The sequence below is a fragment of the Cynoglossus semilaevis genome, chromosome 11 (genome assembly GCF_000523025.1).
Source record: "Cynoglossus semilaevis isolate Cse_v1.0 chromosome 11, Cse_v1.0, whole genome shotgun sequence".
NCBI classification, from domain to species: Eukaryota; Metazoa; Chordata; class Actinopteri; order Pleuronectiformes; family Cynoglossidae; genus Cynoglossus; species Cynoglossus semilaevis.
The window spans coordinates 3,050,561-3,062,746 of record NC_024317.1 but is presented as its reverse complement, the minus strand read 5'-3'; the positions used below and the strand labels follow the sequence as shown (position 1 = coordinate 3,062,746).

General features: G+C 40.8%; 3 protein-coding genes across 3 annotated transcripts in view; 1 reads left to right on the top strand and 2 right to left on the bottom strand.

Moving 5' to 3' along the window:
- oxtra (oxytocin receptor a) overlaps window positions 1-3,352 on the top strand; it is a 31,892-nt gene extending 28,540 nt beyond the window's left edge. The window contains exon 9 of the transcript XR_001760767.2: window positions 3,226-3,352. The gene's annotated coding sequence lies outside the window, so the exon portion shown is untranslated. The remainder of the gene's footprint in view (window positions 1-3,225) is intronic.
- On the bottom strand, window positions 1,212-3,396 carry cav3 (caveolin 3). Its single transcript, XM_008319925.2, has 2 exons — window positions 3,251-3,396; window positions 1,212-2,447 (listed from the first exon to the last, which is right to left on the bottom strand). Exons 1-2 carry the CDS (start codon window positions 3,362-3,364, stop codon window positions 2,106-2,108), a joined length of 456 nt encoding a protein of 151 aa, XP_008318147.1. The 5' UTR covers window positions 3,365-3,396; the 3' UTR covers window positions 1,212-2,105.
- A 6,439-nt stretch (window positions 3,397-9,835) lies between these two features.
- On the bottom strand, window positions 9,836-11,278 carry gpr61l (G protein-coupled receptor 61-like). The gene has a single exon (XM_008319924.3). The coding sequence runs from the start codon at window positions 11,070-11,072 to the stop codon at window positions 9,840-9,842; it is 1,233 nt and encodes a 410-aa protein (XP_008318146.1). The 5' UTR covers window positions 11,073-11,278; the 3' UTR covers window positions 9,836-9,839.
- Between the last annotated feature and the right edge of the window lie 908 nt (window positions 11,279-12,186).

Sequence of the window (12,186 nt, the reverse complement as noted above, 5' to 3'; positions counted from 1 at the left end):
CGTGCAACAGCAGCCTCTAGTGTCTGTTGTGGACGCCGCAGGCCAAAAATGATTTAGTATGACAGCTGTGGACATTTAATTCATTTTTTACGGAGTGAACAAAAGCCGTTCCGCATGTTTCCACCGGGTGTCACACTGTGTCATTAAATATTCCGATACGTGCCAGCTACCGATAATTAGCATATTGCTAATCATGTGCCTGGTGTTTTCTCGAACAGGCTGTGTATTCTAGTAATATTAATAAAAATAAATGACAGTGTTGACTTGGCACAGACAACAGCAGCTGTACATGACATGTGAGTTTAGTGAGGATTGACTTAAAAAAAAAAAAAAAATCACGTGTTAGAGATGTGAATTTAAGTCAGGCGAGTGTGTTTTGTTTTGGTCCTGCTGAGATTTTGGATTAAAGACCCCGTGGTCCTGTGGCGGGCTGTTTAGTATTCTGTTTTGTGACAGGGATAAACATGACAGCTGCTCAGTGGCTGTTAATGGAACTCAGAGTTTCTCAGGTTGGTGCCAAAAACTAGCACTAAAACCGTTTTAACATGCGGCGTTTAAAGATAAAGTGTCCTTGTGAAAAAAAACAAAACAATCCATAAAACCTCAAGTCAGTCAACTATAATGAGCAGTGATGTTGATTTAAGAAACGAGTAAATATCGGAGATACGAGCACGCTTACAGACGCCGACGCTAGGTGGGCTAGCACTCGTTCACTTCACGCATTCGTCGACTTCCGTACGTATCTGCCGTGAGTCTTCCGTATTGTGTTTGCGTGTCGTAGTAGCTCCCCCTGCAGGGGAGGAAAGGCAGGATGTGTTTTGATTTAAAAATATAGTTCCTACATATTTTATATTAAAAATATCAGCTAAGAAGGGAAAGAAACTCAGGAATATTCTTCATTGAATTATTTTTTTTCTTCTTCAGATATTTCTTCCGATTCTTCAAATATCTGTTTACTTCTTTTTTGGATATCTTCTTCAGAAAATATCTGTTTACTTCTTTTTTGGATACTTTCTTTAAAGGCAGAAAAGCAGTAGCTGTATATTAATGTCTGATATTCTGAGTGGCTCTGTTTGTTAGCGATGTTTCCTTCTACGGTTGACACAGTTCAACAGTTACTCAGATGGGTAACATCTGACGATGATGTGTTTGTTGAAGCTTAAAAGTAATTTTTCTTCATCCTTGTTAATAATACACATGCAGTCAGAGACGGTGGTGAAACATTCTTGTTGTTCCAGACAGTTGCGTCAACTGCTGATGTTCTTTAAATGAGTTACATTTCATGTTCAATCTGACATTATATTATATAGTTCCAGTGTAGAAAAGAGCAGCAACTCTACGATGGTAAACTAATCCAGGTCCATCTGCAGGATGTCTGTGGTTTCTACAGTTAGTAATTACATCAGGGTTTATTTAAACATTCACTAGAGTTCTCTTTAATCTAATCACACTCTGCTATACAGTGTTACTCCTAGGCATTTTTTTTATTTCATAGATTACAAATCTCAAAAAAAGTTTCTAAGTGACAGAGGTTTAATCTATAAATAAAATAACATTAGAGAAAAATGTGTCAGAATTTTGTTACTTATGAGAACTTGACGCTGTCGCTGGACAGGTCGTTTCATTGAGACAGCAATTAATTTAACAGGTCAATTATACAGATTGTTACTAACACCATCAATTAAATCAGTACTGGACGTAGCAACAAACAGCATCAGTGGAACTTTAAAAAAAAAAAAAAAAACAGCTAAGCGTCTCGTACAAAGGTGGCATCGTCCAAAGGTGCGGCGGAGCCGAGCGGTGAGGTTTTTGAGTCATCTGTTGTGAATAAGTGGCCATTTTCAATGATCCAAGTGCAGACGGATTCAGAGCCCCGGAGTCAGTCAGCCCTGCCAGAGCTGTCACAGAACCAGGCCGTCGGCTGCAGCTGTCACAGAGCCTCTGCTGGTAGAAGGCCTCGGAGCTGACGGCTGACTCGGAGATGTGTGTGGGCGGAGAACGGCATGTTATGAAAAGTGTAAGCAAGATGCCAAGACTGATGGTTAGGTGTATAAAAAGACACTGCATTTCATCCAATCATACGCATCACCCCGCAGCGCCAGGTCCTAGACTTCTTTACGCAGCATCACGCGCACGCTGCTGAAGATCTTGCCCAGGGCTTCGAAGAAGGGGTCGCAGAAGGTCTGGATGCAGAGGGAGTAGATGCGGCTGATGCACTGGGACTCGATCAGGCAGCTCTTGATGCACGGCACCACGGCCCAGATGTGGCAGAAGGAGATGCAGGCGAACAGGAAGCCCCAGAGCAGGGCAACGGGGATACCAAAGATGGCCGACAGAATGCGGTAACACCAGTATTTGGAGACGGTGAAGGTGGTGTAGCTGAGCTTCCACACTCCGTCCAGGCTGTGTGTCCCATCAGGCTCTGCTATGATGTCCTCAAACTCCACCTGATGGGGAATTTAAAAGAGGTTCTGATTATTACGAACAACAACCGAACCTCCCTGGGTGACAAGAAAGATTTTAGTAAATCACAGACACGTCTGGTGTAGTTACTGTAGGCATGTCATGATTTAAAAAATCATTATAAAATGACAAAAAAAATTACAAATTATGGAACTGTCCATTTTTATAGCCCTTTTCATGACTGAAACTTGCTGAAATTTGCAATACCATTCATTTCAAAATTTTAATATATAAGAAAAGTGACTCCAAACTTGACTTATTTATTAAACAAAAGTGATGTAGTATACTAGTCAGAGCACAACCATTGGTATAATCAGTATATTAGTCAGAGCACAACCATTGGTATAATCTATGATTTAGTCAATATTATTAAACAGACCAGAACAGTCAGACCAGACCATGTTATAACTCTAAGTCCCCGTTGTGGACATTCCAGTAAAATCTAATCTAAATGTTTGTGGACGTCTGTCTCCACGGGACATGTTTTGGTGGCTGTGCCATAGTAACAATCAGAGGATCAACAGTTGTTCAATCTAAATAAAACAGAGTGGCACAGTATATCAGGTTCACTCTCTTCCACCCACTCCCAAAATAAACCTTATGTCTAGCACAGGAATAGTCCTCGGTCTATTTCGAGCTTTTCCACTCTGTATTATTTCACCTTTTCCTGCTCTTTGTTACTAATAATCAACCATGATGACAATCAGTTTTATTTTTTTTGCACTCATTCCAAATTATTTGTTGCATTCCTGATCCCAACAGATACGTGTTTCCGTGCAGCACAGACCTTCACGACATCCTCGTTGATCTGCTTGGGGTCTCTGTTGATCAGGTCGATCTCCTTGGTGTGGCTGTCCTTCACAAACTTCTCCTCAGCGTTGAACTGGTACTGATCCGCCATGGTGGAGCTACAAGTCCTGGAACAGTGGACCTCCCTGGACCTAAGTGCACTCAGCTGCCTCGCTTCACGTCTGACACCCTGTATCACCAGTCGGACGCTCCCAGTGACATGCCAGTGGACAGCAGCTGCAGGAGTCCTGGTAAAAATGGCCGTCACTCTGCACGCACACAGACCTGTGTACACTCACACGCCACAATGCGGTGCACGCAGACAGAAAAGGCATGCCTTAAAGGGGAACCCAGGCTTGTGTCACATTTCACACGGGGTTGTGGGGCTAACGGGGGCCGAGCTTACACCGTGGTACAAACTTCCACCATGGAGAGAAAGTCAGCAGAGGCCTTAAACACACCCTGCTGCCCCGGCCGTGGTCTTTACCACAGTGTCAGAATTCACTGTTCTACAGACATCTAATCTACAGAATTAGACACATACAAACATATATATATATATATATGTGTGGTTTTAATATGTGCCGCTGTGTTGTGTCCAACGTGTAGAACGTCTCACCATTGGGTGTTTAAAATGGAAGGCCTTCATAGAAGAGAGCTGCCCGTCACCCATCAAAAATATATATATAAAATAATATGATCACATCATCATCAATCATCTAATGTAGTCATTCACAGAGGTCTTATTTAATGGAAAAAAAGATTTAAAAAAGTTTTTCAATAACAATCTGAATTCTATTTTTTAACATAAACACCTTTAAGTTTAAACAACTTTAGAACTCATTCTAGAATGAACACTGACGGAACAACCTTAGCCCTAAACCAGTGGTTCTCAAACTATGGTACGTGGTCTTTCTCTGGTGCACATGCTGTATGTCAAGTCAAGGCCTGTGGACCAAAAAAAAGAGACATTAGTTCATTCAGTCGTCTTTTATTGAATTTGTTTCTGACCTGAGCGTTTATTTCTATAGGACCAATTGAATTTTTTTTTTTAATCTAATCTTGATTGTTGATGTACGATTGTCAGTTTATCTACAGCAGCAGGTTCTGAATGTCCTCACACAGTGTTCGTCTGATTGTACAAGGTCCCGTAGCATAAAATTCAATAGGCCCCTAAAATAAAACTCTAACTTGGTCTTAGTTAAACTGCAGTTGTTGCCATCCGTCATCGGTTTCTATATGAGGGTGTTTGATAAACACAACATGTCAGTGAGGAGGTAATGAGAAGGACGCAGCTCCATGAGGACTGGCCGACAGTGAAGTGAACTCTGCTCCTGCTCATCTTCATCAGCAGATTCACTGTAAGAGCTCTGTCTGCAGAACACAGGTGAAAATTCCATAGATCCCGTTCCCTGGTGGCGGAGACAGAGTAGCGGTGGGAGTGGTGCGATGGGATTGGAGCACATGTGATCAAGAGCCAACTCAATTAGAGAAGTATTCGTGGAGTGGCAGCGGAGGGAGTAGGGGCAGTTAGGCATGGAGGCAGAGGGACAGAAATAGCTCAGCAGAGATACCGCTGCCTCCAGTGGTGTCAGTGCAAACTGAGCCTGCAGCGGCGTCTATCAGCCATCGAATGCAGTCAGACCTACAGCACAGCGCCGCGGCGTCTATATTTAGCAACATTTGTGCAGTAAAACTCAGCCAGTGTCAGTGGTTCGGGATCGTTTACATGTAGCATCAGCGGTGTTTCCATAGCAACAGTGTTGACATTGTTTTTCCCGACACGTAGGGAATTCTGCTCATTATTGGATATGTGATGTAAGGCGTTTACCTGAACATTGGCTCCTGATGGATGACGGCCGTGATGGCTGACAGGGGCTATTCTCATCCTGGAAGGGTCATTTCATTGATTTATTGTTCCCATTTCCAGTTAGCAGCCTCGGCAGAGACGTACAAATTCAACGGCTGGGAGATCTGACATATTTACCCTGTTATAGAAATATATGGTTATAGGCGTAGCTGGAGCTCAGCACTGCAGGGCAGAGTTCCTACAGCCGGGAGGTTGTGATATCACTACCAGAATTGATAGCTTTACAGGTTTTAACCTTTAGCCCTTCAGCGTTTGAACTGTAAATGTCATTTACTTATTAGTAAACGTTATGTCATATGTGTGTTATTTAATGATATCTTGCATTTAATCTTGATTTTTTTTCCCTGATATACATTCAAAAAATTAAATAAATTTCTGCCTAAACGAATTAGGCCTTTTGACTTATCAGACAGTCAGAGTTAGTAGAATTAAAACAAAACTATAAAATCATACTAAAATATTTTTTCATCCCTTTTAAAAGAAATCCACTCCCAGTATATTGACGTGTTCCTTAAAATACATTTTGCCCTCTGTTTGTTTTTCAGTTTGTTTAATTCAGTGAATTTTGATTGGACATTTGAAAAAACATAGTGACTTCGGATGTGATAAAAAAAAATCTCTATTTAGCTGTGTATTTTTTGTCTTTCACACTTACAGATTATTGTTTTGTTTTTTAATTATATGTTCTACTATTTATTTTATGTGACATCCAGCTCCTGGGTTAAGTTATGTCTTCAGTTCCTCATAGTTTCATAGTTTATCTGGCTAGCATCCTGAAAATTAAACAAAAAGAAAAAAAAGAATCACCCAAACAAATTAATCTCTGCATTCTCTAGTCACAGTGTGTCATACCACCACCTTCAGGGCTGGAGTGCAAATGCATCAATTCTTATCATTTTTTTTCATTTTTTTTTGCTGTTTTTTTTAATGTTAATGTTAATAAACCCAGCCTTGTCCATCTTAACATATTACACATACTGCATTACAAATACATCATACTGCAGTATATGTTACCACTGACATTAATAATGTATAGTTTCCCTGTATAGAGTCTGTCGCTGCCTGTTTTTCATTTAAATTAATGTATTTAATGATTTGACCACTAGGGCTGTGGAAGCAGGAGTTATTTGAGATGTTCAGTTTGTTTCAGCCTGGAAGCAGTTACACTCAGTACATACCAATGACAGAGAGCTTCACAGGTGAAGGATCACTGAGAAGTGGGAGTTGGAAAAGGAGTCGTGTTGGTTTTTAATTTTGTTATTTTTCACAATATGGATTAGACCAAAAAACAAACAATAAATTAAAAAGAAATTAGAGTCTGGTTTTAGTCAAACTCCTTGATAATTTGTCAGCCTTCATGTCCAGATGAGGTCACTATTATGCCGTGTATGTATTAAATCCACAGCTAGTCATGAAACATGCATGACGGCTCGGGGTCTTCTGTTAGTCCAGGTTCAACATCATGGGTTTCAGTACAGACTGCAGTCGCGGGATGAAGTGCATGATGGGAAAGTTTATTTTTCATGCTCTAAGGTCTCACAGATCCTACGTTGTACAGCAGCATGGTAACGTTTAACTGTAATCCCTGTGACAGGTCAGATTGTCCACGGAACATTTAAAACTCCTGTTTGAGATTTTTGGGGTTTCGGTCTGTGAATCAGACGACTTGTCCCAGATTTACAGACTGTACTTTGGCTGATTTTCCCTTACTGGTTTGTTGTTTTTGAAATCCCCGGCTCTGGTATCCACAGGTTGGCTTTTGGAGAGTTTACTTTTGTGATGAAGCCTCTGAAAACATAGTAAGGATGCAGTGGAGAGGAGGGATTCACTGTAGATCTGCTGCTGCCTTGACTTAGCACAGCTTCCAATTGACACCTGAGTGAAACATAGCTGTGTGGTGACCGTCCTGTTGAGGAATTCCTTTATTGACTCTAGCAGCTCTGTCTTCACTGGTATTTTACAGCTGTTGTATTTTAAGAGAAGGTTCATTTGGACATAGACGACAAAATTTAAATTATAATACAGTATTTCAGCTACTAATACGTAGTAATGTAGTTGAATATTGAATATTGCTGAATTGCAGCTGATAATTATTATTATTATTATTATTATTATACTTCATTATTACACTATTTTTTCTCTATCAAGACAATTTTAATGTCTGCCATAAATACAGAAAACTCTTGGAGTGAGTTTAATTTACTGTTCTGTGAACTGAATGTCTTCTTCGTCTTTAACTACAAAACATAAGTGCACACAGTAATGTAATGAGGTAATGACTGCGAGACTGCACTGCATTATACAGTAGGTAAATAGCGCTCTCTGTTGGACATGGTCAGTGTAGTAGTTATTTAACAGCTCAATCATGCAGCCTTTTGGGTGTTGGGAACATAGACCTGCTCAACATCAACTTTTGATCACAGTGAAATACTATACCAATAATTTCCCAAACAAATCTCCGGAAAAAAAAGTTTCTCAAAAATGACTAAAAATGCACTCATTTGCCTTAAAATACTTAGCTATGTCCATTTCTGTTGTTTAAATTCAGAAAAAATAAACTTTTTTGGTACGTCAACTTTTGATCACAGTAGAATCCTGTACCACTAAATTCCTGAACAAATCTCCGGAAAAAAAAGTTTCTCAAAAATGACTAAAAATGCACTCATTTGCCTTAAAATACTTAGCTATGTCCATTTCTGTTGTTAAAATTAAAAAAAACAAAACTTTTTTGGTACGTCAACTTTTGATCACAGTAGAATCCTGTACCACTAAATTCCTGAACAAATCTCCGGGAAAAAAAGTTTCTCAAAAATGACTAAAAATGCACTCATTTGCCTTAAAATACTTAGCTATGTCCATTTCTGTTGTTTAAATTCAGAAAAAATAAACTTTTTTGGTACGTCAACTTTTGATCACAGTAGAATCCTATACCAGTAAATTCCTGAACAAATCTCCGGAAAAAAAAGTTTCTCAAAAATGACTAAAAATGCACTCATTTGCCTTAAAATACTTAGCTATGTCCATTTCTGTTGTTAAAATTCAGAAAAAATGAACTTTTTTGGTAGGTCAACTTTTGATCACAGTAGAATCCTATACCAGTAAATTCCTGAACAAATCTCCGGAAAAAAAAGTTTCTCAAAAATGACTAAAAATACACTAATTTGCCTTAAAATACTTAGCTATGTCCATTTCTGTTGTTTAAATTCAGAAAAAATAAACTTTTTTGGTACGTCAACTTTTGATCACAGTAGAATCCTGTACCACTAAATTCCTGAACAAATCTCCGGAAAAAAAAGTTTCTCAAAAATGACTAAAAATGCACTCATTTGCCTTAAAATACTTAGCTATGTCCATTTCTGTTGTTAAAATTCAGAAAAAATAGACTTTTTTGGTACGTCAACTTTTGATGACAGTGAAATACTATACCATTAATTTCCCAAACAAATCTCCGGAAAAAAAAGTTTCTCAAAAATGACTAAAAATGCACTCATTTGCCTTAAAATACTTAGCTATGTGAGTTTGGCCACTCAGGTGAGGTGCTAATGAATATCATAAACATTACCTTATGTAAGTGTTGCAGTATGTTATTCAATGACAGCAAAGTACTTTAGTATTTGCTCTAGCCACTCTCATTTTCCTGTCATTTCTACCAGTACAAACAGCAGAGACCATAAAGCTGCACTTTATGCCAGTAACCATTTCCACTGGATATTTACTCCTCACTTTACTTTACTGAAGTCCGTTCTCCCAGAGACTCCAGCTGCCGACCCACAGCAGCTGTTTAAATGTTAATCAACTTCCATCTCAATTTTGAGACATTTCATAATCAGTCCACATGCAGAGAGCAACAAAGGGCCAGAGTAAGGAGAGTCAAATCAGAATCCTAGGCGTCATTCAGTTGAAAGGTCTTTGTTGCTATGTGAGTCAGAGGCTCGCTCAATTTCCATGACAACAGGGAGGGCGATGACAGTCGGCATATCTGTTGCACACAGGAACTGGGAGGCATTGTCTCTCGCGTTCAGGAGAGGCCCTCAGATCTGGTGGCGTTAGTGCTCGGAAACAGATCCTGTATGTGGGTTTTACACTGAGCTGCTGTTTATCATGTCGGAGCTTAGACGTAATGGACCTCCGGCTGTCAACACAGACCGGCAGCGTCAGTAAAACAACTGACATGTAAAGGCCACAGCAAACCTGAACGATATCATAAAAATACTACGATCCCTGTGATCACTGTACGATTTGTTCTGTTACGATACGAACGATTTAACAAAAAAAGATCGGCCTAGATATGCTAACGTCTTCTCTTTGTTTAGCGGCACAGTGATCACAACAAAAAAGTCACTTTTGTGTTGATAGTTATTTTGCTAACGTTGTCTGTGTTCATTTGTTTCATTGAAACGTGGTTGGAAATGACGAACATTTGAATTTGACATTTGAAAACAACTGTGACATGTAAAGAGTTTTGAACCCTGCAGTGGTTCCTTCAAAGGAACCAGTTCTTTATGAACATGTGATGGGGAAGAAATCCATAAAAGTCGTCTGCCAAAAGTTATTTATTTTCAAATGCATGGAGTTTTTCAAAGAATGCCTTTGTGACTGCTGTTAACCCTGTCAGTAATATTTTAAGAGAGGAAAAAATACAAAACAAATAAATACCACAGACAAAATGACAAATATAGTATTAGCTACATAACCCTTAGCGCTTGTTGATCGTTGTTTAGGGATTTCCATCAGGTATTTGTCCAGGGATGTTTGCCCCGTGGTCTAAAGTGTTTCTGGGACTGGGGTTCTTACAGTTGGAGTGGTTTTCAGTGGAGCTGCTGGTTCTCTGGATGAACTGGAGGATGTTGTCTTGAAGGGAGCCCTCGTGGCTGGACGCCCCAAACTCGGCGGGCTGAGTCAGGCAGCAGCGCCGAAACTTTACCAGCTCTTCTCTGATCTGTCTGTTCAACAGGCCGTAGAAGAACGGATTGACCGCGAAGGAGGAGTAGGCCAACCAGGTGACCGCCTCCTCCAAGTCTCCAGGACTCTGCATGGAGCCGCTCAGAGACATCTGCAGGTGGAAGATAAAGTAAGGCAACCAACACACCAAGAACTGGCCCACTATAAACACCAAAGTCAACGCAGCTTTGCCCCCGCTAAAAGCCCTCTCCGGGGACAATATCTGGGGCAGGTTGCGGCTGGTGATGATGGTCGTCTGGCTGTTGATGGAGTCTGAGCGGTCTTTTTCAGCGTTGTTGTTGTTCGCCCACGTCGGTCCAGGCACCCGCTGGTAGACTGCAAAAATAACTGCTGCGGGAACCAGGAAACAGACCACGCTGAAGAGGACGGCGAATGGCCTTCTCAGACGACTGTGGCTGGCGTGGAGGGAGCAGTGAGCCGCCGCGATGGAGCTCTGCGGTCCATAAGCTGGCCACCCAAACATGGTGACGATAGCCAGGAGAAGAGACTTGACCCAGATGAGGAGCATCACGCCCACGGCCAAGTTGATGGTCATTTTGACCTCGTAACGCATTGGGTGCACGATGTAAAAGTAGCGCTCCACGCTGATGGCCGTGATGGTGAGGATGGACAGGCAGATGAGGAAAACATTAAGGAAGATGTAAACCTGACATTCCAGTACCGTGAACACCACAGTGCCAAAGAAGGCCGAGCTGGAAATGATGCCCAGTGGCATGAGGAGGATGGCACACACCAGGTCCACTGCACACAGATGACACACCAGAGCAAACCTCTTCACGTGAGGAGCTCGTGCGATGGCCACCATCATACCGGTGTTGGCCAATAAAGCGATGAGGTTAAGGGTCACCATGCAGAGCAACCCAAACAGGTCTTTGATCTGGGACTGCGAGCTCGTGACAACATTGGCGTCAGCGGGGACCGTAGGCTGAGGCCCCCACGGGACCGTGGTGAGGTCCAGGACGATCATGGGGAGAGACTTGTTGGCCATTATTCCTTCACACCCTCTGCCATTTGTCTGTCAGTCGTCTTCATGCCTGGATGATCCCGCTCCGTCTGCACCGTCTGTGAAGAGAGAGAACAAAAAAATAAAATAAAACATTTTAGAATTGACATAGATAATGGGTAAAAGCTGTTGTAAGCATTGATTTTTCTAGGTAATTAAAAACAGTGAAAATGATCCTGCAGGGATTTTTGAAAAAATATATATAAATAAGTGCATTTCAAGACTGTGTTTTAGTGAATATAAATGGTTTCTGTCGGTTTATGACCTTATAATAATTATTTTGTTGCATGTGTTTAATTTTCAGCTTTCTTCAACATTTTATGGCAAGTAGAAGGTGACTGCTGTCGTGCCAGTCCACCCTGACATCAGTGATGATGATGATGAGGAGGAGGAAGAGGAGTAGGAGGAGTAGGAGTAGTAGGAGCAGGAAGAGGAGGAAGAGGAGGAGGAGGAGCAGCAGGAGGAGGAGGAGCAAATTTGCAGGGTCTGCAAAGTGTTGACGTCATTGATGCAGGAAGAGGAGGAGGAGCAAATTTGCAGGGTCTGCAAAGTGTTGACGTCATTGATCTTGACACGATGCCTTTGAACTGAGTGGAAAAATATGGATTTAAGGATTTCACTTCGGTGCTGAACCCGAAATAAGAAAGCAGAAAATACTGTTCCCAAACTGCAATTCAACAGTCGTATGAGGAATGCTGAGGAAAAGCCTGATGTTTAAGATAAGTTACACTTATTTTATTCACTTTCTTGTTTGTTTATATGTCAATATGTTTGGGTTTTCTATTGACCATGAGGAGTGTACTGTTTGGTGTTTGCAAAAGGCGTTTGATCAGAGTATTCAGTGCTGCTAATTTTTATTGGAATGTATTGTTTAAAGTAGCACCGATGTTGACAGCGTACGTACGTACTGTATCATAACTGGAAAATGATAATGTAAACGTAAGATTGTGTTTAAAAACGTTTGACAGACATTTAATAAAAAAAAAAATTCAAAAAATGTTCTCTAACTGCAATAACTTTATGAGAAACATTCAAGAAAAAATATTTTGAAAAATAATTTTACGTCAATTTTGCCATGCCTTACTATAGCCTTACCATC